Source organism: Moschus berezovskii, chromosome 20, assembly GCF_049115385.1.
Source record: "Moschus berezovskii isolate FMDL1 chromosome 20, NW_MosBer_1.0, whole genome shotgun sequence".
NCBI classification, from domain to species: domain Eukaryota; kingdom Metazoa; phylum Chordata; class Mammalia; order Artiodactyla; family Moschidae; genus Moschus; species Moschus berezovskii.
In genome coordinates this window covers 69,685,136-69,709,462 of record NC_142479.1, presented here as the reverse complement: position 1 = coordinate 69,709,462, position 24,327 = coordinate 69,685,136, and the positions used below count along the sequence as shown (strand labels likewise).

Below are 24,327 nucleotides of genomic sequence, written 5' to 3'. Positions count from 1 at the left end.
GATCCAGAGTAGATAGGGGAGGAAGTGGAAAAATACGATTTAACATATTTCCCTTCTGCATTGCTGACTATAAATACGTGAAGATGGACTTGGACTTACGCTTTCCTGGCTTCCCACTAACCCACCTAACTCCCCGTTTCTGAGCCACAAATACACCGAGTCCCACGGAATGCCCTCAGGGCACTTCCTCATCTTAAAATTGCTGAGACCCTCCCTGGTGGCTCAGCTGGTAAAGAATCCACCTACAATGCAGGAGACCCCTTTCCTATTCCTAGGTCAGGAAGTTCCTGTGGAGAAGGGATAGGCTACCCACTCCAGTATTCATGAGCTTCCCTGGTGGCTCAGCTGGTAACGAATCTGCCTGTAATACTGGAGACCTGGGTTAGATCCCTGGGTTGGGAAGGGATCTTTCCAGGACCAAACCCAGATCTGCATTGGCAGGTGGATTTTTTTACCATCTGAGCCACCAGGGAAACTTGAACAGTATAAATAGGCCTTTTCCCCCCCTTAACTAAAATACTGCTTTTAGAAGCAGTGTTGGGCTTCCTAGGTGGCTCAGCAGTAAAGAGTCCATCTGCCAACGCAGGAGATGCGGGTTCAATCCCTGGGTCGGGAAGATACCCCGGAGGAGGGCATGGCAACCCACTCCAGTGTTCTTGCCTGGAGAGTCCCCATGGACAGAAGAGCCTGGCGGGCTGCAGTCCGTGGAGTCGCACAGAGTCGGACATGACTGATCAACTAAGCACACACACAGCACGAATGCAGGTAAATCTGGGCTCCCCCCGTCTCTGGCTCCATCACCACCAGCCCATGAGAAATCACCTGCAAATCTGCTCATTCACAAGCATCACAAGGGCTGAGGTGCTGAGAAGGCAGACAGAAACCCGACAAGAACGCTCCACTCCTGTGGGCCACAGCAGAGGCAGCACTGACCGAGCCTGAGGCCGGGAGGACCTCAGCATCAGAGGGACGTGCACGGAGGACGCTGGCTGCAGGGGGGCCAACAGGCCCCTCCACCCCCCACGGGCCTGCGAGGCTGCGGCTCAGCCTGGCGCGAGGGAGCTCTCCTTCCCGGGGGCTTGGGCTAAACCCCGGGTGGGGATGTGTGGGCTGCGATGACGCCAGAGAGAAGGGCACTGACGGTCAGAGACAGCAGGACGTCACCATAAGCGCCTTGGGGAGGGAGAAGATGCTTCAAGACGTTTGCCTGCAGGAGTAGTGCGGAAGGAGAGTCTGCAGGCAGGAGTCAGCTCCCCAAAAGCCAGCGCAGCAGCCTCCACAGAGGCACCCTGGGGCTCCAGACGGCCAAGAGGGAGACCAGAAGTCTCTCCTCCAGACACTCTCCCTGGGACCCCGAAACGCCCCCAACAGCCCCAAAGTCCTGCTAAACTTTCTGGTTTCCATGTTCCCCCTCCTCAGACGCCAGCAGCCGTCTGAGCTGAACCGGAGAGGACCAGGGAGAAAGAAGGCCTTTCCCCAGGGAGACGCACACGGCGAGCAAATGAATTGGCTGCTGCCTGTGAATCACTCGGGGACTTCCTTCTCGTCTCCCGGCAACCGCATGCACTTGGCACTGGGACATTAAACACAGAGGGGAACGTCGGGAGGCATGCGCAAAGCAAAACAAAAAGCCAAACACACCACCGCTCCCCTCACCGCCCGGCTCATCCCAGCCCCACAGACCCAGCCAAGGGGGCCAGGGGTGGCAGAGGGGGGAGGGTGGAAATGAGAGCCTCCACCCAGGGGAGGAGAATAAGGTTAGGACCAGCCTCAGCAGGGCCGGACACACCCTTGCCCCACACCAAACCCTTCTGGGTCGAGCGTTTGTATTTGGCCAAAGACACACCTCTGTTAGCCCAGAGAAAGGCACTGGGCCAGCAGATTAGCGGGCACCTGGAGATCTGAAAGATCACTTAGAAACCCAGACTCAGGGGCAGGGTGGGGGGGTTAGGAAGCTGATGGTGGTTGAGACGCTGTGTCAGCTTCCCTGCCTCTCCCGCAGCATCACTCTCCAGGTTAAGGTAGCTGCTAACTCCAGGACCAGGTCCCCTCCTCCCCGGGCCCCCCCGCCCCATCTTTCCCCACTCAATGTTTCCCTGCCTGTTGCTATGACCACTAGGAGCTGGTTAGACAGGACTCCAACATGACGCCTTGCCCTTCAGACCCTGCCTCTTTGAAAACACCCAGGAAAGAAGTAGAACGCATGTCAAGAGTCCACAGGTGGAACAAGCCCTGGAGAAAAACTGGGGACCAGGAAAGGAAGAACAGTAGTGGCAAGAGGGCCCCTGTTAGAGGCTGTTTGCATGTGCATGCAAGCCCAAGTCGTGTCTGACTCTCTGCCACCCCATGGACCGTAGCCCCCCAGGCTCCTCTGTCCTTGGGATTCTCCAGGCAGGAACGCTGGGGTGGGTTGCCGTGCCCTCCTCCGGGGGATCTTCAAGACCCAGGGATCCAACCCACGCCTCTTGCTTCTCCTGCATTGACAGCCTACAGGTTCTTTACCACCGTGCCACCTGGGAAGCCTGACATGCTGACTATCAGCCCCCAAAGACACACCTTAACGCCCCTGTAACCTGTGAATGTTGTTACCTTCTACAGCAAAAGAGACTGCGCAGGTGTGAGCAAGTCAAGGATCCTGAGAGGCAGAGATTGTCTTGGATGACTGGGGGAGAGGGGACACATGTCTTGGATGACTGGGGGAGAGGGGACACATGTCTTGGATGACTGGGGAGAGGGGACACGTATGCTCACAAGTGTCCTAGTAGGGAAGTGGAGTGGGGGGGTGACACAGAAGAAGGAGCAGGAGGTGTGATGACAGAAGCAGGAGGCTGGAGGGAGTGTTTCAAGGCAGGAAGCAGGATGCAAGGGAAGCAGGTGGTCTCCAGAGGCTAGAAAGGCCGGGAAAGGAACCCTTCCCGAGAGCTTCCCGAAGGAAAACGGCCCTGCAGACACCTTGACTTCGACCCAGTGAAAGGGGCCGAAGAAAGAGAAGAACTGAGTGTGGTTTCAAGCCACGACGTTCGTGATGATCTTCGTGCTCCATACAGGAACCTGCGCTTGTCAGTCAGGGCGTGCAGCATCTGCTTCCCCACAGACCGAGAGAAGAGGGTTGCTGGCTGCTCTTGGTTGGGGTTGGGGGGCTGGCACTGGGATGAAGTCCGAGGCACTGGAGGATGCTCGACTACACCCCTGGCCTCCAACCTCGAGAAGCCGGGAGCAGCCCCGCTCAGTGTGACCACTGAAAGCGTCTCGGACACTGGCGTGTGTCTGGCATTAGCAGAATCCCTCCAACAGACAGTCACTGCCCCTGAGGTGCGGCCCTTTCTTGACTTCAGCTGCACCAAGGTTTTCAAAACTTCCATGCCTGGGGCTCGGCCCAGCCTGGGGAAGCCGGAATCACTTAGGGCCGGACGAGGCAGCAAGTTAGAGCCGCGCCGCTGATTCCGATGGGTGGTGGGTGCTGAGAACCGCTGCACATTGCAAAGGGCCAGTGAGCCCAGAGGAGAGAAGAAGAATGTAGCAATACACCTGAGTCCCAACAACAGCCAGGACGCAAGACGCCCCGAGGCAGAAACCGCCACCAGGCCACCAGGGCAGACCTGGGAACACACATCCAGCTGCCAGACGGCTGACTGGCTGGCGTGGAATTCCTGGTGGCTGTGTCACCTTGTTTCCCATCAGAACAGGGTGGACGCCTTGCAGGAAGGTGTCTCCCAGGAATAATCACACAAAGCCTCAGCCTCCTCCACTCATGAAGCCAGCACAAAATGAGCCGGCTCCCACCCAACGCTATAAACATGAACTCACTGGACAAGAAGCATCGTCTCCATAAAAACGGTGATCCTGCAGTGGGGCCAGTTTAGGAACGGGGAGCCTCCATTCTGCATCCAATTGGTAAACTCCCCAGGCACCGAAACCAGAATCCTCCCACAGGGATGCACTCTGAGCAAGGAGAGACTTCACGTCTCAAAAGCTGTCCTGATAATAAGGGCTGGCAGTCCCTGCTCAGGTCGGAAAGGAAAGGGAGGAGAGGGTCAAAGGGGAAGACAGCCGCTGAGCAAGAGACAGAGCTGAACAGGTTGATGCTCTGACTTCTTGCAAAGAAGGATGCGGTCACGTGTAAGTTCTCTCTCCTGCTGGGATCATCTTTTTCCTTCATTATTTCATCCCCAGCCTGCCTGGCCGAAAGGCTGAGCCAAGCGTTTCCTTATTTCCTTTGGCCCAGATCGTGACGTCCAGGATGTCACTGGGGGAAGCAGGGGGGAGGAGGAAGAGGAAGGAAAAAATAAAAAGAGGCTGGGAAGGGGGTGAGGAGGGAAGAGAAAGAGGAGAGGACAGAAGAGGAGGGACAGGAGAGGGGCTCGCAGCCACCGGATGAGCAGGCCCCACCCGCATTCGCCCTGCCCAGCCACCCGGATGGGAAGATGGGCAACAGGTGTGCGTCCGGCTCCCTTAGCAGGGCCCCAACCTGCAAGATCAAATGCCTGATGGGCTGAGGTGGAGCTGATGCAACAAAAACAGAAATAAAGCGCACAATAAATGCAATACGCCCGGATCATCCCCAAACCATCCACCCACCCAACCTGGGTCCGTGGAGAGACTGTCTTCCAGGAAACCGGCCCCTCGTGCCAAAACGAGTCAGGACTGCTGCCCTACAGGAGAGGCGAACTCCCCGTGGGCCTTTAAGAGGCGAAGGCTCAGGGGGATGGAGCCTCCCAGCTCCCGCCCTTCCCTTCCCTGGGAGTCTACCAGTCCGCTTCATGCACCTGCTTGGAACAAAGCAGAGAAATCCAGTCACCCTGCACCAGGGCTATCAAAGAGGAAAGGAGCTCAGGGGCCTGGTCTGTCCCCAGAGACATTGAACAGGTTTCCGGGCAAAGAATCTAGGGCTTTGGGGCTCCCCCTGGCCATTTCCAAGGCTTCCATGTTCCCTTTCTACATCCTGCCCTTCCCCACAGAGTCGGAATGCATCTCACTCTTAACTAGAGCAACTGAACTGAACTTAACTAGAACCTCTGGGTTCCCTCCAGCCTGTAAACCTCATGTGCTAATGTCCCGACTCTTGCAAACTCATTGAGAAATAAGCTTTAGGAAGATTCCAGATGTTCTGCTTGCAAGGTAGTATTTCTCTGCCTCTGTCTCCAGGGGTCCACTCATGAGGCCCAGCAGCCTGCCTGCCCAGGTGAAATCTGAGGGCCAAGAGGCACTGCCCGGGGGTGGGCGGGGAGACGCCCTTTCCCACAGGACCACACTCAACCACTGTGTTCATCAATCCACCCTTGCAAATACATGACCTTCTATATCCCATGAGTTCTTCCACCATCCCCATGCCCCATTTCCTTCACTCTTCCAGGTGAGCCCAGCATCACTGGGGTTTGATTCTTGCACCTCTGAGAGACAACAGAGAAGCAAGTCTGCGACTCCCAAACGAGTAAGCTTTGTCCTCTGTGAACATCCACCGCACCTCTCCCTTAAAATTCTCCTCAGACAGCCCCTGTAACGGAGTCCAGGACCAACAACATGGGGCGGCTCTTCCACGTGAGCTGCTAAGTCAACACTGGCAGAGACGTCTTAGGAGCCGGACCGGCCAGAACAACAAGGGAATGGCGTCCGTGACCTGTCAAGGCCCCTGCGGAGCTGGTGGCCTCTGATCTCTAGGAAGCCAACTGCCAACGGGCAGCCTTGTACACACACAGCCACGCACACACCCTTCCCCACACGCACACCCCTGAGGGATTCTTTGCACAAGGTGACGCGGCGTCCCTTTGATGCTCCCCGGATGTGTTCCCATTGGGTGAAAACCAGACCTCAATAAAACCGGGCATTATCAAGAGGCCGCTGGTGGGTGATTGCGCCCGCCTGTTATCTCCGTGGCCCTGGGTGGGGCGCTCTGTGGTTCTCCACGGAAAAGCATTAACTTCTAGGTGGATCAAAGACCCTTCCGAACCGGCCGGCCCGGATCTCTTGTTTATCCGCAGGGGATTGTTCCCAAAGATGGACTTTACGATAACTGGGACCCCAGTCCCAGCCTCCTCTGTCCTCTGCTTATCTGTCACCCAGTATGTCCCTCGGGGGCCGCCTAACGGCCAATCACAAGGGCCTTCTGCTCTCTCACTTTTCCAGGTGGCCCATTTAACAACGGAGACGAGGGGAGTGGGCCCCGGAGTGTCCTGGCCCTGCTGCAAGATGGGGGCCTGGGGGCAGAGAAACACCTACTTGGGAGGTGACCCTCTCCATGAATCATACCAGGGAGGGGGTGTTCCAGAGAGCAGGGTGTTCACTACACTCTTTCCTTGAGAGGGAGAGACTGACGGTTCCTAGACAGACAGTTACCCACACTTGGCCCCTAAAGTCCCGGTCGGACTCTACTGTCTACCCTGATGTTCAAGCGCCCAGAATCCACCTGCGTGAGGACCCAGAGGGACCTCTGAGCCAGTCTGGTTCTGGACCGCCCGTTGGCCTGGAGAGGAAGAGCACGCGCGCTTAAGGTGTGGTGGCCTGGGTGCCTCCCCACTCTTCCTCGGCTCCACGTGGGCCTGGCAGCTGCACCGTGCGGCCAGGCTGTTCTTCTTTCCGTGCACAGCACCCGGCTCAGTGTGCAGCCCTGACAAGGCACACGAATGGACCGAGGAGGGAACCAAGTGAGCCGCTTGCAGCTCAGCGGCAGGCCTGCGCACTAAGTCAATTCAGTCGTGTCTGTTTCGCGACCCTCCGTGGACTGCAGCCCGCTAGGCTACCCTGTCCACGGGGTTCTCCAGGCAAGAACACTGGAGTGGGGTGCCATGCCCTCCTCCAGGGGGGCCTCCCGACCCGGGGATTGAACGCTGCATCTCTTACATCTCCCGGGCGGCAGGCGGGTTCTTTACCACTAGTGCCACCTGGGAAAGCCTCGATCCCACCAACAGGGAGAAGTCCAGGAAGCACATGGCCCTGGAGATGCTTTGCTTAATGATGTGGAGTCAGATCGAGGTTCACTTTCAGAGTCCCAGGCACGTCACCGCCATGCTCTGTAACCCACCTGCAAAGCAGGAGTTACGCTCATACCGCCTCTCCGGTAGGGGCCTGAGGACTGAGGCTCAAAAGGTAGTGCTTGTCTTTTTACCATATTTCCCTGTAGGATTGTCTCTGTGAAGGAATCTAGGGGACGTCCCTGGTGCTCCAGTGGCTAAGACTGCAGTCCCAACGCAGGGGGCCCGGGTTCGATCCCTGGTTGGGGAACTAGATCCCACACGCGGCAACTACAGATTCTGCAGGCGCAACGGAGACTCAGTGCAGCGAAATAAATATTTTTAAAAAAAGAATCCAGGGAGCACGTTTTCAAGGCTGGAAGAAGAAGCAGGTACCTTGGTTACACCCCTGGTGTGGACCAGACGTGAGAGGCGTCTGAAACGCCAGCTTGATTGTCCATCACTGCTTTTCTCCTTTTTTAAGTCAACAAAGTCATTTCTGGCATCGAGAGGAACCCTTACCTCTTTCCATGTTCCCTCATCTGCCCCTAAAAGCCCGAGGACTCCACGTGCAGGGAGTTGGCAAGCGAGCCAGGGGTCACGAGCGGGTGATAAGAGCTGTTTCCAGGGGAGCCCCGCCGCGAACACGGCCACGGACAGTCCAGGGGCTGCACATTTGATCCCAGCCCAGCTGAGGCCACCGGGGACCCCAGCGTTGCCATTGTTTAATCGTGAAATGTACAGACACTTGATGGCTCAATGGTAAAGAATCCTCCTGCAAAGCAGGAGACACAGGAGACCTGTGATTAATCCCTGGGTCGGGAAGATCCCCTGGAGAAAGAAATGGCAATCCACTACAAGATTCCTCCCTGGAAAATCCCATGGACAGAGGAGCCTGGCGGGCTACAGTCCATGGGCTCACAGAGAGTCGGACACGACTGGGCACGCACGCATGGATGGATGAAGGTACAGACGCCCTCTGCCTTTAGCTTGTACGTCTTTCCTCTGCATTTCTCAGGCTTTTCGCACGTGTGCTGTCTTCCTCAAACCCCTGGTTTGTCTGCCTCTGTCGCATTCCCGTTAGAGACGCCACAGCCTGCAGAGCCAACCCAAGTGGCACGGCTGTCCTCAGACCCTTCCTGGTGTGCCCCAGCCCCAGCCCAGCCTGCACGGCGTGTGATGCGGGTGCTGAGGGGATAAGGAAGCGGGGTCTCTGCACCCCACAGCCACGGCAGGCCGAGGCTGCCACCCAAGCCTGCAGCTGGGCTCGAGGAGGGGCCGGGAGGTCAGGCCGCAGGCTCACAGGACAGGCCACCCACACGGTGCAGCAGGGCCGCTGGCTGTCCCCAGGGCCAGCCCTGCTCTGGCCCTTGGCCCTGCCTCGGAACAGTCCACCTCATGGCCTCCCTTGGGGAGGACGAGAGGACGAAGGGCTGAAACCAGGGGCAAGGAAGGGCCCACCTCCCTCCTCCACGCACCAGAGACCCTTCCTGGGCCGGGGGTGGGGGCGGCATGTCCCCCCAGCTCCAAGTCTGAGGGCACCAGGCCTGCGATGAGCCGGGGTCTCCCTCTCCTAAAACCCAGATGTGTTTCCAGGTTTTGATGGAACCTGAAAGAACCCGAACCTTCTTCGGTTACTTCACACTTTTCTAATTACAGACGCAAACTGGATTTTCATGTTTGCAGAGAGAGCTTTGACCGCGAGTGCAGGCAGCGGAGCAAAGCAGGAAGGATCTCTTTCGTGTTCTCTCTCTCCCTTTTTTTTTTTCTCTCTCTCTTCCCTCTAAAAGTACAGGGGCACGGGGGGAGGGGAGCAAACAGGATCTTGGCAGCCTGGCCTCCAAGCGCCCCTGGAGCCGGCCTGTGTTCTGTTGGAAGCTTTTCTCTTCTCTTCGCTCCCAGAGACACCAGTCCTCATTCCCGTCAGCTGGGCAGGGGTGGAGGTGGAGGGGAGCTGGGTGAGGCTCTGGGAAAAGAGAAGAAACGGGCAAAGCCCAGATCCTCTGGCTTAACTACCCAGAAAAGAGCCTGAACGCCTCGTCTGGGTGGAAGGCATCCGTCCCAGGTTCCTTGGCACTGTGGGACTTGCCAGAAACCACAGCCCCGGCTGGCAGAACAAGGGTGGACAGTGGAGCCGGACGGAGGGGGGCGGTCTGGGTAGGAGACGGGGAGGTCTCAGTGAATCACATAAATTAGAGACAGAAGGGATGTCAGGCCACCTTCACTTCCTTCCTCTCCTAATGGGAATTATCTCATTAGCCCTGAGCTTCCTAGAGGCTAACTTTAAATGATTCCTGTACCGGGGGCTTTCAATCCACAGCCGCACCACCCAGCCCCCGACTCAGTGGCCCCCTTCCCCATCTGATCCGCCTCCAGAAGGGCTCTTAAAGGGACAGCAGTCAAAAGACACCAGTTCAACCCATTTAACTCTGAATGCTTTGCTCCAAACATTTCATCCGATGGTAAGTTTTGCCCTTTCAACCTTTACTTCCACTTACAGGGATTTATTATAAGAAAACGGTCATGCAGGGACTGCCCTGGGGGGTCCAGTGGTTAATTAAGCCTTGGCTTTCCCAATGCAGGGGGTGCGGGTTCGATCCCTGGTGGGGGAACTACGATTCTACACGCCTGGTGGCCAGAAAACCAGAACATCAAGCAACAATGGTGGTGGTACTGTGACAGATTCAATAAAGACTTTAAAAATGACCCACATATAAAAATCTTATTAAAAAAAGATAACAGTCCTGGATGCAGTTGTTGTGTCTCTCAGTCGTGTCCGAGTCTCTGTGACCCCATGGAATGTAGCCCGCCAAGCTCCTGTTTCCATGGGATTCTCCAGGCAAGAATACTGGAGTGGGTAGCCATTTCCTCCTCCAGGGGATCTTCCCAGAACCGGGGACTGAATCTGAGTCTCCTGCCCTACAGGTGGATTCTTTACCATCTGAGTCACCAGGGAAGCCCCAGGGACATGGTAACATGTCAATAATGACACACCTTATGCCCACCTCCCCCAAAAGACAGACATATGGTAATCTCTGGAAGCTATAAATGCTACCTTATGTGGCAAAGGAGCCTCTGCAAACAGGATTAAGCTAAGGATGTTAAAAAGGGGAGATGGCCTTGGTCTATCCGGGTGAGCGCTAAACGCAATCACAGGTGTCCTCACGAGGGAGGAGCAGAGGAGCATTTAACTCCAGACAGGAAGACACGACAGGACCACAGAGGTAAGGGTAGGGTGACGTGGCTGCCGCTCCAGGTGTACCGACAGCCTCCAAAAGCTGCGCGAGGCTTGGACCACTCCTGCCCCCCACCCTCCATCCCACCCCCCGCCCCCGGAGCCTCCTCAAGGAGCCAGCTTTGATGGCAACAACCTGAGATTTTAGCCCCTAAGACTCATTTCAGACTTCTGGCCTCCAGAACTGCAAGAGAATAAATGTGTGTATTTAAAACAAACGAACAAACACACACCAAGTTGACGGTAATTTGTTACAGCAGACCCAGGAAACTAGTACAGATATAAATAAAGTTCTGCTACCAGGATTGTAGGGTGGTGTGAGGGTTAAGGATAGTTTGATCTCTTTCGAGGAATGAAGATGGAGAAACTGGAGACAGTTTAGCAGAGAGAGGTCAGACAGAGTCAGAGAATCTGCGTGCAGGTCAGGAAGCAACAGTCAGAACTGGACATGGGACAACAGACTGGTTCCAGATCAGGAAAGGAGTACATCAAGGCTGTACATTGTCACCCTGCTTATTTAACTTATGTGCAGAGTACATCATGAGAAACACTGGGCTGGATGAAGCACAAGCTAGAATCAAGATTTCCAGGAGAAACATCAATAACCTCAGATATGCAGATGACAACACCCTTATGGCATAAAGCGAAGAACTAAAGAGCCTCTAGAGGAAAGTGAAAGAGGAGAGTGAAAAAGTTGGCTTAAAACTCAACATTCAGAAAACTAAGATCATGGCATCTGGTCCCGTCACTTCATGGCAAATAGATGTGGAAACAAGGGAAACAGTGAGAGATTTTATTTTGGGGGGCTCCAAAATCACTGCAGATGGTGACTGAAGCCAAGAAATTAAAAGACGCTTGCTCCTTGGAAAGAAAGTTATGACCAACCTAGATAGCATATTAAAAAGCAGAGACATTCCTTTGTCAAAAAAGGTCCATCTAGTCAAGGCTATGGTTTTTCCAGTGGTCATGTGTGGATGTGAGAGTTGGACTGTGAAGAAAGCTGATCGCCGAAGAATTGATGCTTTTGAACTGTGGTGCTGGAGAAGACTCTTGAGAGTCCCTTGTACCGCAAGGAGATCCAACCAGTCCATTCTAAAGGAGATCAATCCCGGGTGTTCATTGGAAGGACTGATGCTAAAGCTGAAACTCCAATACTTTGGCCACCTCATGAGAAGAACTGACTCATTGGAAAAGACCCTGATGCTGGGAAAGATTGAAGGTGGGAGGAGAAGGGGACGACAGAGGATGAGATGGTTGGATGGCATCACCGACTCAATGGACATGAGTTTGAGTGAATTCTGGGAGTTGATGATGGACAGGGAGGCCTGGCGTGCTGCGGTCCATGGGGTTGCAAAGAGTCAGACACGACTGTGCAACTGAACTGAACTGGGTAGTGCAAAGGCACTAAATAGATGCTTACTGCCCTATCAGGAGTGCCCTCTTCAATCTCAACAGCCCTCCTTTCAGTGAAGGCATGAAACACTACAAAGCAACATAAACTAAGAATTAGATGACCTGTGTACTCAACAGCTATTTGCCAAGCACCCGCTGGGACACTGAACAAAGTCTGATAATCCTATGTGCCTCTCTCTTCTTTGCTGATAAACCAGGACAGCTCATATGGCACCAAAAATCAGCATCCCAACGACTATGTGGCCTGAGAAGGGGATTCAGGGCCACTAGACTTTCTAAACGTGTAGTCGGAAGGTCCCTCGGGGAAAACCTAAGCAATAAGGCCCTGGATCCCTTTTCGCTCCTGCCCTGCCCACCATGAAAGGCAGAGAAGGCAGGGGAGCCTTCTGCAGCAGCCAAGGGCAGGCTGGCTGTTGTGGCTGGAGCCCAGACAAAGCGCGTCCACCAGGCAGTGACGGATGATCAGCCGTGGGAGGCCCCAGGAGCTCTTAAGTCACAGGTGAGTGCCTGCAAAGTCATCCTCCTAGGGGAGCTCCGGCCTCAGGCCCTGCCTCACCACTAATCACTGTAAGCACCTCAGTGTCTCAACCCCACGCTGGGTGGCCCTCACCCCACCCACCACCCACCCCTGGAGCCTGTCCCGTGCTTGGTGATCTCAGCTGGCCTGTCAAGGAGGCAGGACAGGTGTAACGATCCCCACTTCCCAGACGGGGAAACTCTGCTGGAGCCACTCCATGACTCGCTCAGGGCCACCCAGGGAGTACAAGCCCCGGGGTTCGGTCAACAGCCCAGGGCGACGGTGGCCCCAGCCTCCCAATGCTGCCCACCAGGACTTTGGGGCTGTTTAGTCGCTCAGTCGCGTCCGACTCTCTGTGACCCTATAGTCGCTCAGTCGTGTCCGACTCTCTGCGACCCCATGGACTGCAGCCTGCCAGGCTCCTCTGTCCATGGGGTTCTCCAGGCAAGAATACTGGAATGGGTTGCCATTTCCTCCTCCAGGGGATCTTCCTGACCCAGGGATGGAACCCGTGTGGACTGCACTGGCAGACGGGTTCTTTACCGCACCACCACCTGGGAAGCCCAGGGCTTTACACAAGTGGCACTAGATAGCAAGGGGATGCCTGGGCACTGCTGCCTTTTTGGACGCCGGGAGCCCAACTCACTGAAGTTCCCACCTCTTCCCATTCCATCAACCTCTGTCCACCTGCTTGAGGGAGGAAGGGGAAGGGCATTGCCTTTGGGAGCGGTGGGGGGAGGCAGGCATGGCTTGTGCCCGGGCAGTGCTGCCCCTAAGAGCATGACGCACACTCTTGGGAGCCTGGGAGGAGAAGCTGTGCACCGTGTACTTTTCTGGGCACAGAGGAGAGGAGAGAGTGGAGCTGACCTGAACGCCTCGCTGCCTCACTGGACTCACACGCTCGGGCACTCCCACATTCCCCAGAAGCACCCTCTGTTTCCCTAAGCTGTGCCCAGCAGCCTCCTCCGGGGTCAGCTGCCCCGGAGCAGAATGCAGCAAGAACAGTACCCCTCTTCTGGGGTCACAGGGCAGCAGGGCCCGATGTCACAGCCCCGGGTCAGGGGGCGCCCTGGGAGGCGGCAGAGGTCTCCCTCCGTGGGGCGCCCACAGTGCCCGAAGCCATGCCCGGCAGGCCTGACCAAGCCCGCAACCAGATCCCCGGAGGTGGCAGCCGCGGGGATCCAGATTCAGGCCGATCTCCCAACCATGGTTTCCCCTCACCCCGCCTCTGTGGACTCTGAACCCTGAGGGGCCCCTCAGGAGAAGCTTGAGGACTAAGAAGTCCACAGCCTCTTCAGCACACGGGGTCAGGCGGGCAAGGAGCCTGAAGCAGGGAGCCCTGAGCAGTCAGGCGACCCACAGCGGGTTCCCATGGCACCCTGACTGGCAGCGTGAGTAGCTAACCGCGCCCCAGACAGGTGCTGGCGGCCTGGCCTTAGGAGTGCTCGCTCAGGGCCGAGGTGATTCACTTCCCCTCTGTCGTCTCCGGCAGAGTGAGTCAGCGGAGCTTCGCACCAGCTCTCCCACCTCGGCTGAGGAACACGCACGCCGTCTCTGTGCATGGGTCTGCGGGGCCCCCTGCGGCCGACCCTCACGGTTTAGGGCAGACAGCGTCCCTGGTACCCAGCCTCCAGCCCTCCCGCTCCCCGCCCCACACCCAGGACAGCTCAGCGAGTCGCCACGGAGACCCACCAGGAGTCCGGAGGGAGGGCCCGACAGGTGTGCATCCAGGCCCGAGGACGGGGGAGCTGGCATCACCTTTGACCTTTAACAGCCCTCTCTGACCTTCCCGACCCTCTTTGGAGACAGACTAGAAGTGGAAAATTCCAGAACTGCTGAACCAAAGGGCAAAACTGTGAGGCGACGTCAGCTTCCCTCTGGGGAGTAACAGGGAAACGGAGTCCTGTGGGTGATGACACGCTCCCGACTCCCTATGTCATAGTGGGGGCAGCGCTGGCCACCGAGCCCACGGTCTGGAGGCAGGCTCCTGTGCTGGGTCTGCAGTAAACCTGTTAGGAAGAATCGCCCAGAAAGACCTCCGATAACACTCACCCGGGGAAAAGAAACTCATACATCTCTGGGTCATCTTTCTGCCCCCACTCATGCATGGTCTCTCCTACAAAATAATTTTTTTTTTTGTAATTAAAAAGACAAAGAGGGAAAAGGAAAAATATGAAAATAAAACACAACAGTTTAAAAAAAATAGAAAAGAAAAACCTCACTGAAATAGTTTGGGGATTTACATTTTTTTTTTTTTTCATTCTCAAAAAGTCCCTCCCACTACCTGGTTTCTAAAACAGACGGTAAACAGAGATGACATCAAACTGGAGAGCGACTGGCTGTCTCCCGGCCAGGGGCTATCCGCAGGTGTGAGACTGACAGATTGAGGAAAGATGACGCGATTTCCATCCTGAGAAGATGAGCAGCACAGAGGAGGGGCAAGGACAGGAGACAGCTCTGGGTGTGTGGGGGGAAACCCGACACCCTGCCCACTGCTGGCCTTCTAGGTGAACTCGTTTGTCTAGATGGGGGCCCCCCAAAGTGGGGCTCCCTGTTGGGGAGTTTTGTTTACCCCTCACCTCTCAGGTATGGTTAGCTGAATCACCCCCGAGGGCTCCGAGAGCTCGGGCTGCAAGCTGTCTGCGCTCCACGGAGCACTCCAGACTTTCCAAACTGCATCTTGAGATCCACTGGTTGCCGCTGCAGCTTTGGCTTGACCCCTGAAGAGGGCGAGGTGCTTTCCCCGCCACACACACGTCCCGCACATCACAGCTGCATCCCTGGCCCAGAGCGGACTGAGGCCAGAGGGGAAGGGACAGACTCCACCTCTGGCGGCTGGCTCAGGGGACCGCGTGAGTCATGAGGCCTGGCCGGTGACTGCAATGTCCCGGGGTGAAGTGGGAGGCCTGGGGAATGTGGCCCAAGGCAGGGGCCAGAGCCACGGTGACTCAGACTGGGGCCCCAAGGGGAAGTTCCGTCGCCGCGTCCTCTGGATGGCTCCTGTCCCCCCCGCCCCGAGTGAGGTCATCCCCAGGGCCGCTCAGAACTGGGACTTGCTTGGTTCTTTGCAAGCGCCTGGCTTCCCTCTCAATCACAGTTACGGCAGGAATCATCATTCTAGCATCCGCACCTCTCCGCTACCTGCCACACACACACATGATGGATGGACCCAGGCAAAGAGCCTGTCCGCCCCCCGGGGTGTCAGATTTTTCATCTGTAAAAACAGGTCTTCCTCCTGATGACTTCACGCAGGAGCCTCCGGGGCTCAGAGGCGGTGAGCAGACGGCTCACTGAGAGGAAGTCTGCTAAATCCATGTGAGTGGGCGATATTCTAATATTACTGTTTGTGACTACTGCTCCACAGACCCGGCCACTGGGCCATCTGCCTACATCTCCCAGGGACACTGGGTCTGGAAGTAAAGGAGTCCAAGGTGATGGGCGAGAAAGTGTCTCCAGGGACTTCCCTGGTGGTCCAGCAGTTAAGAATCTGCCTGCCCAGGAAGAGGGACATGGGTTCAATCCCTGTTCTGGGAAGATTCCACATGCCGTGGAGCAACTAAGCCCTCCAGGACTGAAGTCCTCCAGGACTGAAGTCCGGGAGCCCTAGACCCAAGCTCTGCAGCAAGAGAAGCCACCAGGATGAGAGGGCCCCATGTGGCAGCTAGAGAGGAGCCCCGGCTCACGGCAGCTACAGCAAAGCCCGTGCAGCAGTGAAGACCCAGGTCAGCCAAAAGTAAAGAGTAACAGCAGCTGCGCCATGTGGGCTCAGTAGTTGCGGCCCATGGGCCCAGCTGCTCTGCGCCATGGGGAATGTTCCCGGACCAGTGATGGAAGCCTCTTCACCCGCACTGGCAGACGGACGCACACCTGCTGTGCCCCCAGAGACGTCCTATGCTCGTGTTTCTGGGTTTCCTTTCCATTCAGGTCCCCAGGGAACACCGACCACAGGTCCCCGAGCTCCATGGGAGGTTCTCGTTAGTCACCTATCTCATCCACACTATCAGGAGTGTGCGTACTGACAGCCCCAGTCCTGTGATTGCTTCCGTCTCCTTTTCTTCTCCTCTGCCACTTCTAGTCTCTGCTGCCCAGTCTGCGGCCGGCCGGAGTGATCCCCGGGGCAGCCCTCTGCAGGGATGGGGAGGTCTGACCCCCGTGTGAAGTCCCAACCCCAACGCAAGGGCCTCTGCTGAGTGAGGCGGGCACAGCTGTTGAGACTGAGCCCCTGGTAGGGGACTCCCGGCCTGCCTCCTCTCTGGCTCCTGCCGTGGCTCCCAGCGCCCTCAGGGGGAATGCCCACCCGCCCGCCCCCAGGCTCCCCTGGCCTGGCCCCAGCCCCAGGCACTCAGCCCCGCCCCCAGCGGCAGTCCTGTCCACAGACCCCAGGCCGACCCCTGCTTTGGCCTTGACGGAGCTGCTGCCCGCAGACGGCTCTTCCCGCCTCAGCTCCCCCAGGTGTGTGCTCGGACGTCAGCTTCCAGTGAGGCGTCCGCCCTATTCGAGTCCTCTCCCTGCCCTCCCCTCCCCGCCTAGCAGCACACTCGAATGGCCCCTATTTCTTCTTTAACGGTCCCTATCACCTTCTTCTGTACTAGACAATCTACTTATTTATTACACCTGCTGCTTCTTACAGACCCTCCCCTGCCCCGCACTGGAAGGCAAGCTTCGTGAGAGCAGGGTGGTGTTCTCTGCCTACAACTGCCCTACCACACAGCAGACACCCAACAAGGGTCTGTTCGGTGAATGAGTGAGTGAATTAGTGAATTAATGCACGGACGAGTGAGTGAATTAGTGAATGAGGGCATCACTGCCATCAGAACAGGGCAGAGAGGCTGTGCCTCTCATACAGTGAACTGCATTCAGGCCGGCGGGGCGGCGGGGGGCGGTCACCCAGGGAAGGGAAGGGAGAGGGCTGGCTCAGGCGGAGAGCTCTGTTCTCAAAGGCTGTGCCCACAGTTCACCTGGAAATCCCCTGGAGTCACTCATTAACCCTGCCCGCCCCCACCGCCCACACACAGCCTGCCAGTCACCCGAGCCCAGACAGCAGCTAAAGCACAGTGTAAGCCACGGACTCTCCCTCCTAGGCCCATCCTCCCGCCAGGTAATCCACACCATGGTCTGAGCACCCCGTCTGAGCAGACCCTACCATGAGCAGCGACAAAGGGGGTGGGACACACGAGACCCCCCAGTGCCGGCAAACACGCCCTGCCGCACCCTCACCGGCCCTCCAGGCCCCAGCAGGGGAGGCAGGGCGGCCCGGTGAAGGCCTGGAAGCAAGACGGTGTGCCAGCGGTGGGGAGCACCACGGCCACGGGGTCCTCTGGGCGGGGGGTTTGGAGAAGGCGAGGCACACAGGCGGGCATGTGGGGAGACAGTGGGGGGAGCACAGAGGCGGGGGTGGTGACAGTTCAGTCTTGGAGCGCGCGTGCGTGCTGAGTCACTTCACTTGCGTCCAACTCTTTGCGACCCTATGGACTACAGTCCGCCAGGCTCCTCTGTCCTTGGGATTCTCCAGGCAAGAATCCTGGAGCGGGCTGCCAGGGTCTCCTCCAGGGGATCTTCCCGACCCAGGGATCGAATGCACGTCTCTTACGTCTCCTGCACTGGCAGTCAGGTTGTTTACCACGAGCGCCGCCTGGGAGGCGGGCAACTGGGACAATCCACTGTCACTCGGAACAGAAAGAGACCACAGCGCACCGGTGCTGGCTCTGGCTTTGAATTCTGGCTCCCCTGCTAAGTAACCGTGCAGCCTGGGCAAAACGACAGGCTCTCAGTTTCCTCCCTGCAGGCTGGGTACAGCATGACTGATCGGTTTGGCTTGTAAGAAGTGAGAGGGGGTCCGTGAGAGTAGACTGTGAGAGCAGAGCCTGGCCTGAATTAATCGTGACGACTGTTAGAATTTATCAGCCTGTGTCTCGGGACCTTCTCTGATGGCTCCTGCCTGCCAGTCACCACTCAGGGCTGGTACCCAGGCATGTAGGGATACCCAGATGACCAGGTATAACATGGAAGGAGAAGAACCCCCAAAGCCAGAGGCGCTTCGGGGTTGTGGCCATACCTTGATTTTGGGGTACAGCTCACCTTTCATCTTGTCCTGCTTTCTTGGTTCGAAGCATCTATTCAGGTCAGCCACAAGCCTCTGATTTCACCTGGAAAATGAAGGGGAGATTTACAGCAAGGAAGAGGACCACAACACTCAACTTCAAGCTTCAGACACAATTTCAGTCTCCCAGGGACACAGGGGTATCTCGGGCCTCAATAAAGAGTAAAACTGTGTGAAATCAGAACAGAGGGAGAAATCCATTTTCAATCCACCGTGTATGTGACAAACTGAAGAAAACCTTCAAAGAAATATAGGTTATCAGCATGGTAAACCAGACCGAGAATAAACTACGACACAATGGGTATGACATGATAGTAACTGTTTTCAAATTAGACGACATTTGTTTTTTCATTTAAATTTATGCTTAATCGGAGGATCGTTGCTTTACGATCCTGTGTTGGTTTCTGCCCTACGTCAACACGACCCAGCCACAGGCACACATACGCCCCCTCCCTCTTGAACCTCCCTCAGACCTTGAACCACCCCATCCCACCCCTCCAGGCTGTCCCAGAGCACCGGGTTTTAAATCCACAGTTGACCTTGCCTACAAAACTCATCTGTGGCCACAGTCCTGAGTTGGGGAGCCTTTTGCTCAACGATTCCTATGATGCTATTTCTGAGTTTTCACATGTTCCCATCTTATGGCGTGTTTGGATTCATTGCATGAGATAGCACAGAAGGGACACCTAGCCCTGTGCCCAACCCCTAATGTGCACTCAGTAAATATTAGCTATGCTTTTACCAATTTTACTCCTTTGTGGGTTTCTAGAGAGCAAGGCTATTCCGCACCATCCACAGAAATCCTGAGCAAATGGGCACAGTTATCAGCGTAGTTGCTGTTGCTGCAAAAAAAAAAAAAAAAGATAGATATTTAATCTTTAAATTCGACTTCTGTTCAACTTACTTCAGAAACCAGGAAGAGTAGTATTTCAAAAGGTGTTTAAAAATAATAGCTCCATTCTCAGCTTCCCCATCATTAGGCTCAAAGAAATCACTGGAGGTCCTTAGGCTGGCAGATGAAAACAGAGCGAAGAAAGAAACGGGGGGAAACAGCACCGTCAGGTCTGAAACAGAAAACCTGTAGCCTTTGCTCACAAGAGAAAGCGTTGTTTGGGTGGCGTTTTGTTCCTTGCTGGATGCACACACATCATGGTGGGGCTTGGATCATTCACCCGTTTCTAGAGTTTCCGAGTTCAAGGGCTGAGCCAGTTCTCTGCAGCCACCGGATCAGGGTCGCTAAGTGTCCCAGCACCCCTCCCCTAACCCTGGCGACACACGCTTGTTGGGTAGGCTTCCTCTCTACACCCAGGAACTCATCTCAGGACCAACTTCCCAGGAGGCGCAAGTGGAAAAGAACCTCCCTGCCAGTGCAGGAGACACAAGAGAAGTGAGTTTGATCCTTGGGTTCAGAAGATCCCTTGAAGAAGGAAATGGTAACCCTGCAAACGGTAGCCCACTCCAGTATTCCTGCCTGAAAACCTCATGGACAGAGGAGCTTGGTGGGCTACGGTCAGTGGGGTTGCAACTCACACATGCCAGAAAACTCATTGAAAAGAAGCAAGCAAAACAGCAAGATGGGGCTTCCAAGGTGACTCACTGGTAATGAATTCCCCTCCAATGCAGGAGCTACAGGAGATGAGGGTTCGATCCCTGGGTCGGGAAGACCCCCTGGAGGAGGAAATGGCAACCCACTCCAGTACTCTTGCCTGGAGGATCCCATGGACAGAGGAGCCTGGTGGGCTACCATCCATGGGGTCGCAAAGAGTCGGACACGACTGAGCCACTGAGCACAGCACACAACAGCAAGATCCTCTCCAGCTCCAACCCCAGTGTCCAGAATGGGTTCCTGTCCCTGCAATTATTCAAAGTCACCCCGATGCCCAACCCATGTTCAGCTTGTTACGCGGAAAGCATCTGATAAACCCATCAAGCTCAAACCTGGGTGAGTGGAAATGAATCCAACTGGCCTGCCAGGGGAGATGAGAAACAGCACACAAGTGGATCTAAACTTACCCTGCCCCCGTGACATCTCAATCCAGCCAGGAGCAGGCAGTGGGGAAGGGGGGAAGGGGAACCTAGGGGCGGGGGTCTTCTTGAAATCCTACGGTGAGATGAGGAGGGGACTGAGGGTCCCCAGACACAGCTGCTCACTGAATCACCATTCCCCGACCCCGGGCAGCTGGAAAATCACACTGAAACCTGGGTCCCATCCCCAGTGATTCTGATGGGTCCCGATTAAGGTCTTGGCACTGGGTTTTTAAAAAAGGGGGGTTGAAGTTCCCAGGAACCTACCAAAGGCCAACACACCCATTGGGCACAAGTCCAGGTCTCATGACACTTTTGGGGGGGTTGCAATTTCTTTTTAAAATCAGAAGGAGCTTTGACAATAATATTAATGCCTACAAAACAATGACTCCAGCCTGGGTTATAGTCACCCTTTTATGAAGGCATAAAATATCATTATTATTTGATTGACTTTTACAGGTAGGAAGGAACCCCCAAAGATAAAAGTACCTAAGATCACAAGAATCTTAATTCAGCCCTGAATTTACTTATTTCCTTCCAATTGCCCAACATGCCAGTCTTTTTTTTCCCTAGATTTAAACAAGTTCTCTGACTGAGGGGTCAGTTTGCTAGTTTTGACTCTGTTGCAAGCATCAGAACCCTACTCTCGAACAGACTTAGAACAAAAACAACAAAGGAGATGGAACTTTTTGGTACACTAAGAAGTCCAGCTATGTTTGGCTTCAGGCAGCCAACTTGCCAGGCTTCCCTGAGACCCTCTCTTGAATCCCCGCCCCGACCCCCACCCCAGCCCGAAGACTCTCCCCCAGCTGCTGCTCAGGGACTCGCCCCGACTTGGTTGCTTCCATCCCAGGTACACTGGGCTCGATTCTGATCAGGCAGATGCCCCAGCAGCCACCTTCTTCCTTCCTCGTGTGGAAGTGACACCGCCTAGCAGGGCAGAGCAGCACCTCTGAGGTTCAACCACTCACCCTCAGCCCCCTTGGGTGTAAGTACCAAGCATCCGCCCCACCTGGGCCCAGAGAAGACAGTTATACCATCTGATCTGGCAAATTCATACCACGAATTTGACGGTTAGAGCCACAGGAAAAATTAACCTAGATCTTTACTGGGATTTGTCTCCAGGTTAGGATTAAAGTTTCCTTACTTATTTAATTTTCTTGCTAGTCTTCCCTGGTGACTCAGATGGTAAAGAATCCACCTGCAATGCAGGAGACCCGGGTTTGATCCCTGGGTTGGGAAGACCCCCTGGAGGAGGAAATGGCAACCCGCTCCAGTGTTCCTGCCTGGGAGATCCCATGGACAGAGGAGCCTGGCGGGAACAGTCCACGGGGCCGCAAAAGAGTCGGACACGAGTGAGTGACTCACACGTTCACTTTCATTCATTTCTTTTAATTTTCTTGCTGCAGGGCGGGGGTTGCGGGGGTGGAAAGTCCTTCTTTCTCTGCCTGCTGCCCCAGTAAGCCTCTTAGGCACCATCGTTACGTTATTTCTACTTGAGGACGTAAAATAGGACTGTGCTGGTCTCCATTTCACAGGCTGCTCATTGGTACTAAATTAAACCATGTGTTCAACCGCCTAGCCTATTTCCTGGCCTATAGTAAGTAGTAATAAATAAGTGCTAGCTGTTACTACTATTGTAAAAAAAAAAAAAATACAGAATTGCATAGGTTAAGAAAAAAAATCTGGAAAAAGAAAGCAAAGGTTACCAGCTGTCATCTTGAGGTAAGTAAGTTGATGGGTCATTTGTGTTCTCATGTTTGTGGGTCGAAAAGGAACAGGCTTTGTTTGGTAGAGAAGCAAAATGCCATGTTTAGAAACTAATAAACATGCAAGGGATAGTCATCATCTTAAACCAGAAATGAAACTATCCATGCCATTAAAAACAAAAAAAAGTCAAGACGGAATTTGCAGAATGGCCTGTGAAATAAAAAATGGATTGGAAATTGGGGGTCGGCGGCTGCCAGCCTGATCCAAAGTTTGAGGCTCGAGGTGCAATTCAACAAGGGCACCCTTGGGACCCGCACGGCCAGGGTGAGTCCAGAAGTCAGACAGGCCTGGACACCCAGGGCCTTGGGGTGATCTGAGAGGCAGCCTGAGACTTCCCTGAAGGACATGGTCAGCGCTGGCCTGGCCTGTGTACCTGACCAGGAGTCCTCGCCTCGCTGACAGGCTGCAGCCCCAGGGCGCAGTAGACCTGCTCTGTGGCATTTTCCGAATACCTGCGCTGTCACAGACAGAGGGTTCTCTGACAGCATCCGCGTTTCAGTTCAGGACCTACCACTGCCCGGAGCCTGCTACCCAACCCCAGGCTGCAAACAGAGCCCCAGCTCCACGATGCAGCTTGCAGGGGCCGATCTGGAAGCCAGAGTCCTGCTTCCCTCCACACGCCTGGACAAGAGGGAGCGGATGTGGGCCTGAGGCCTGGGATCCTCGTGGACTCTGGTCAGCACCCAGGTCCAGCCAGTTGACTTGCCACCCTTTCCCTTCCTCCTTAAAGATTCCCTGAAACCCTGCGCCTAATCTTTTCCCCTAAGCCCGGTGTGCCAGCTGCCTACAGGGCAGGCTGGTCACCGACTGGCAAACCATCTTAAATTCTCGAGGATGAATGGGACTTCTTCCATCCCCCTCAGCCAGGCTCCCCTGGGGAGCTGCTCACTTCAGTGAGTTCAGCTTAACTCTCCCCATCACCCAGATGCGCAGCCCTGCCCTGAACCAGTGAAGTCGCTCAGTCGTGTCCGACTCTTTGCGACCCCATGGCCTGTAGCCTACCAGGCTCCTCCATCCATGGAGTTTTCCAGGCAAGAGTACTGGAGTGGATTGCCATTTCCTTCTCCAGGGGATCTTCCTGACCCGGGGATCGAACCCAGGTCTCCGGCATTTCAGGCGGAGGCTTTACCGTCTGAGCCGCCTGCCCCAACGCTGAGTTACTCGCTCCGTCTCCAGTCGGTTCTCCTGCTAAGGTTGTTCACAGTCTGTCTTTTGTTACCTCCCCGTGGCCATGACAACCTCGGTCCAAAATGTTCCCATAATAATAATGTTGTCTATGGTCAACTGTGTCCCTGCCCTTCACATGTGGTATTCCCTCCTCTGGTAACCCTTCTCACCACGTTCACCATCCCCGGCTCTATTTCTGGGCTGAGAAGCTCCAAGCTCTTTGGTGCCTCGGGGTCTTTGCACCTGTGCCTGTTTCCTTAGTGGAACCACCTCCCTTAACTTCCGAAGTCTCTGCTGCTCGGACAGCATGTTCTCCAAGAGCACATTCCCCATGACGGCCTTATTCCACGGCCACCCAAGTGGCACAACTCAGCGGCGTCCTGCGCGGCACACCTGACTCCATCGGAAGCGACTGTGTTTATTTCATTTCAGTGGTGCCTCCGCTACTAGATCCTGGGGTGCAGAGAGCCTGTCTGTTTTGTTCTCCGTTGTATGAACAGCACACACTGAATGATACGTACGATATGGGTATCATACCTTTTGGTTGAATGAAGGAATATTAGTATTCCTCTAAGAAAGATAAGGTAATTGACGTACAGAAAGATTTAACATTTGCCCAAGGTCAGGTGGCTATGAGTAGTTGAGTCAACATTTGTACCAAGCTCCTCTGGCTCCAGGGGAGAAGCAGAATGCAACCTGTTACTCTGCCTTCCACGGTTGCGATAACCCCCTACCTGAACGCCTTGACTTCAGACTTTTTCCAGTCCACTCTACAAAACTCTCCAGTTTATCATCCTAAAATGCCAGTGAGCTCAGACTCCGCCCAGCCACTGGCAGTGGTTTCCACTGCCTTCTTTTTATCGTGGAGACCTAGAATCAGAGGCCATCTGCCTGGGGGTCCTCTTCTCTCTCCAGCCTTGCCACAGGACTTAGCTTATCTGCAGGCATCTTAGCTAATCTTTGCTGTCCCACCCGCAACACCTCCCCTGAGCTGCCTCTCCCCAAACCTTCTATTGAGTCCAAGTCTCACCTGACCTTCCAGGTGTCAGCAATGACTCACACTTGAGCCACAGGACTTCTGCCCGTATCCCTGTGTGTGTGTGTGAGTCCCTCAGTTGTGTCCGACTCTCTGCGACCCCATGGACTCTAGCCC

The 24,327-nt window shown here is 55.3% G+C and overlaps 1 protein-coding gene across 1 annotated transcript in view; it reads right to left on the bottom strand.

Moving 5' to 3' along the window:
* The window catches only part of LOC129538678 (uncharacterized), a 162,051-nt gene that overhangs the window by 7,186 nt on the left and 130,538 nt on the right, over positions 1-24,327 (bottom strand). Inside the window, exons 5-6 of the mRNA XM_088829443.1 lie at positions 18,955-19,054; positions 18,191-18,258 (exon numbers count right to left, since the gene is read on the bottom strand). Of these exons, the coding sequence (XP_088685569.1) occupies positions 18,991-19,054 (64 nt within the window). The 3' untranslated portion in view covers positions 18,191-18,258; positions 18,955-18,990. The remainder of the gene's footprint in view (positions 1-18,190; positions 18,259-18,954; positions 19,055-24,327) is intronic.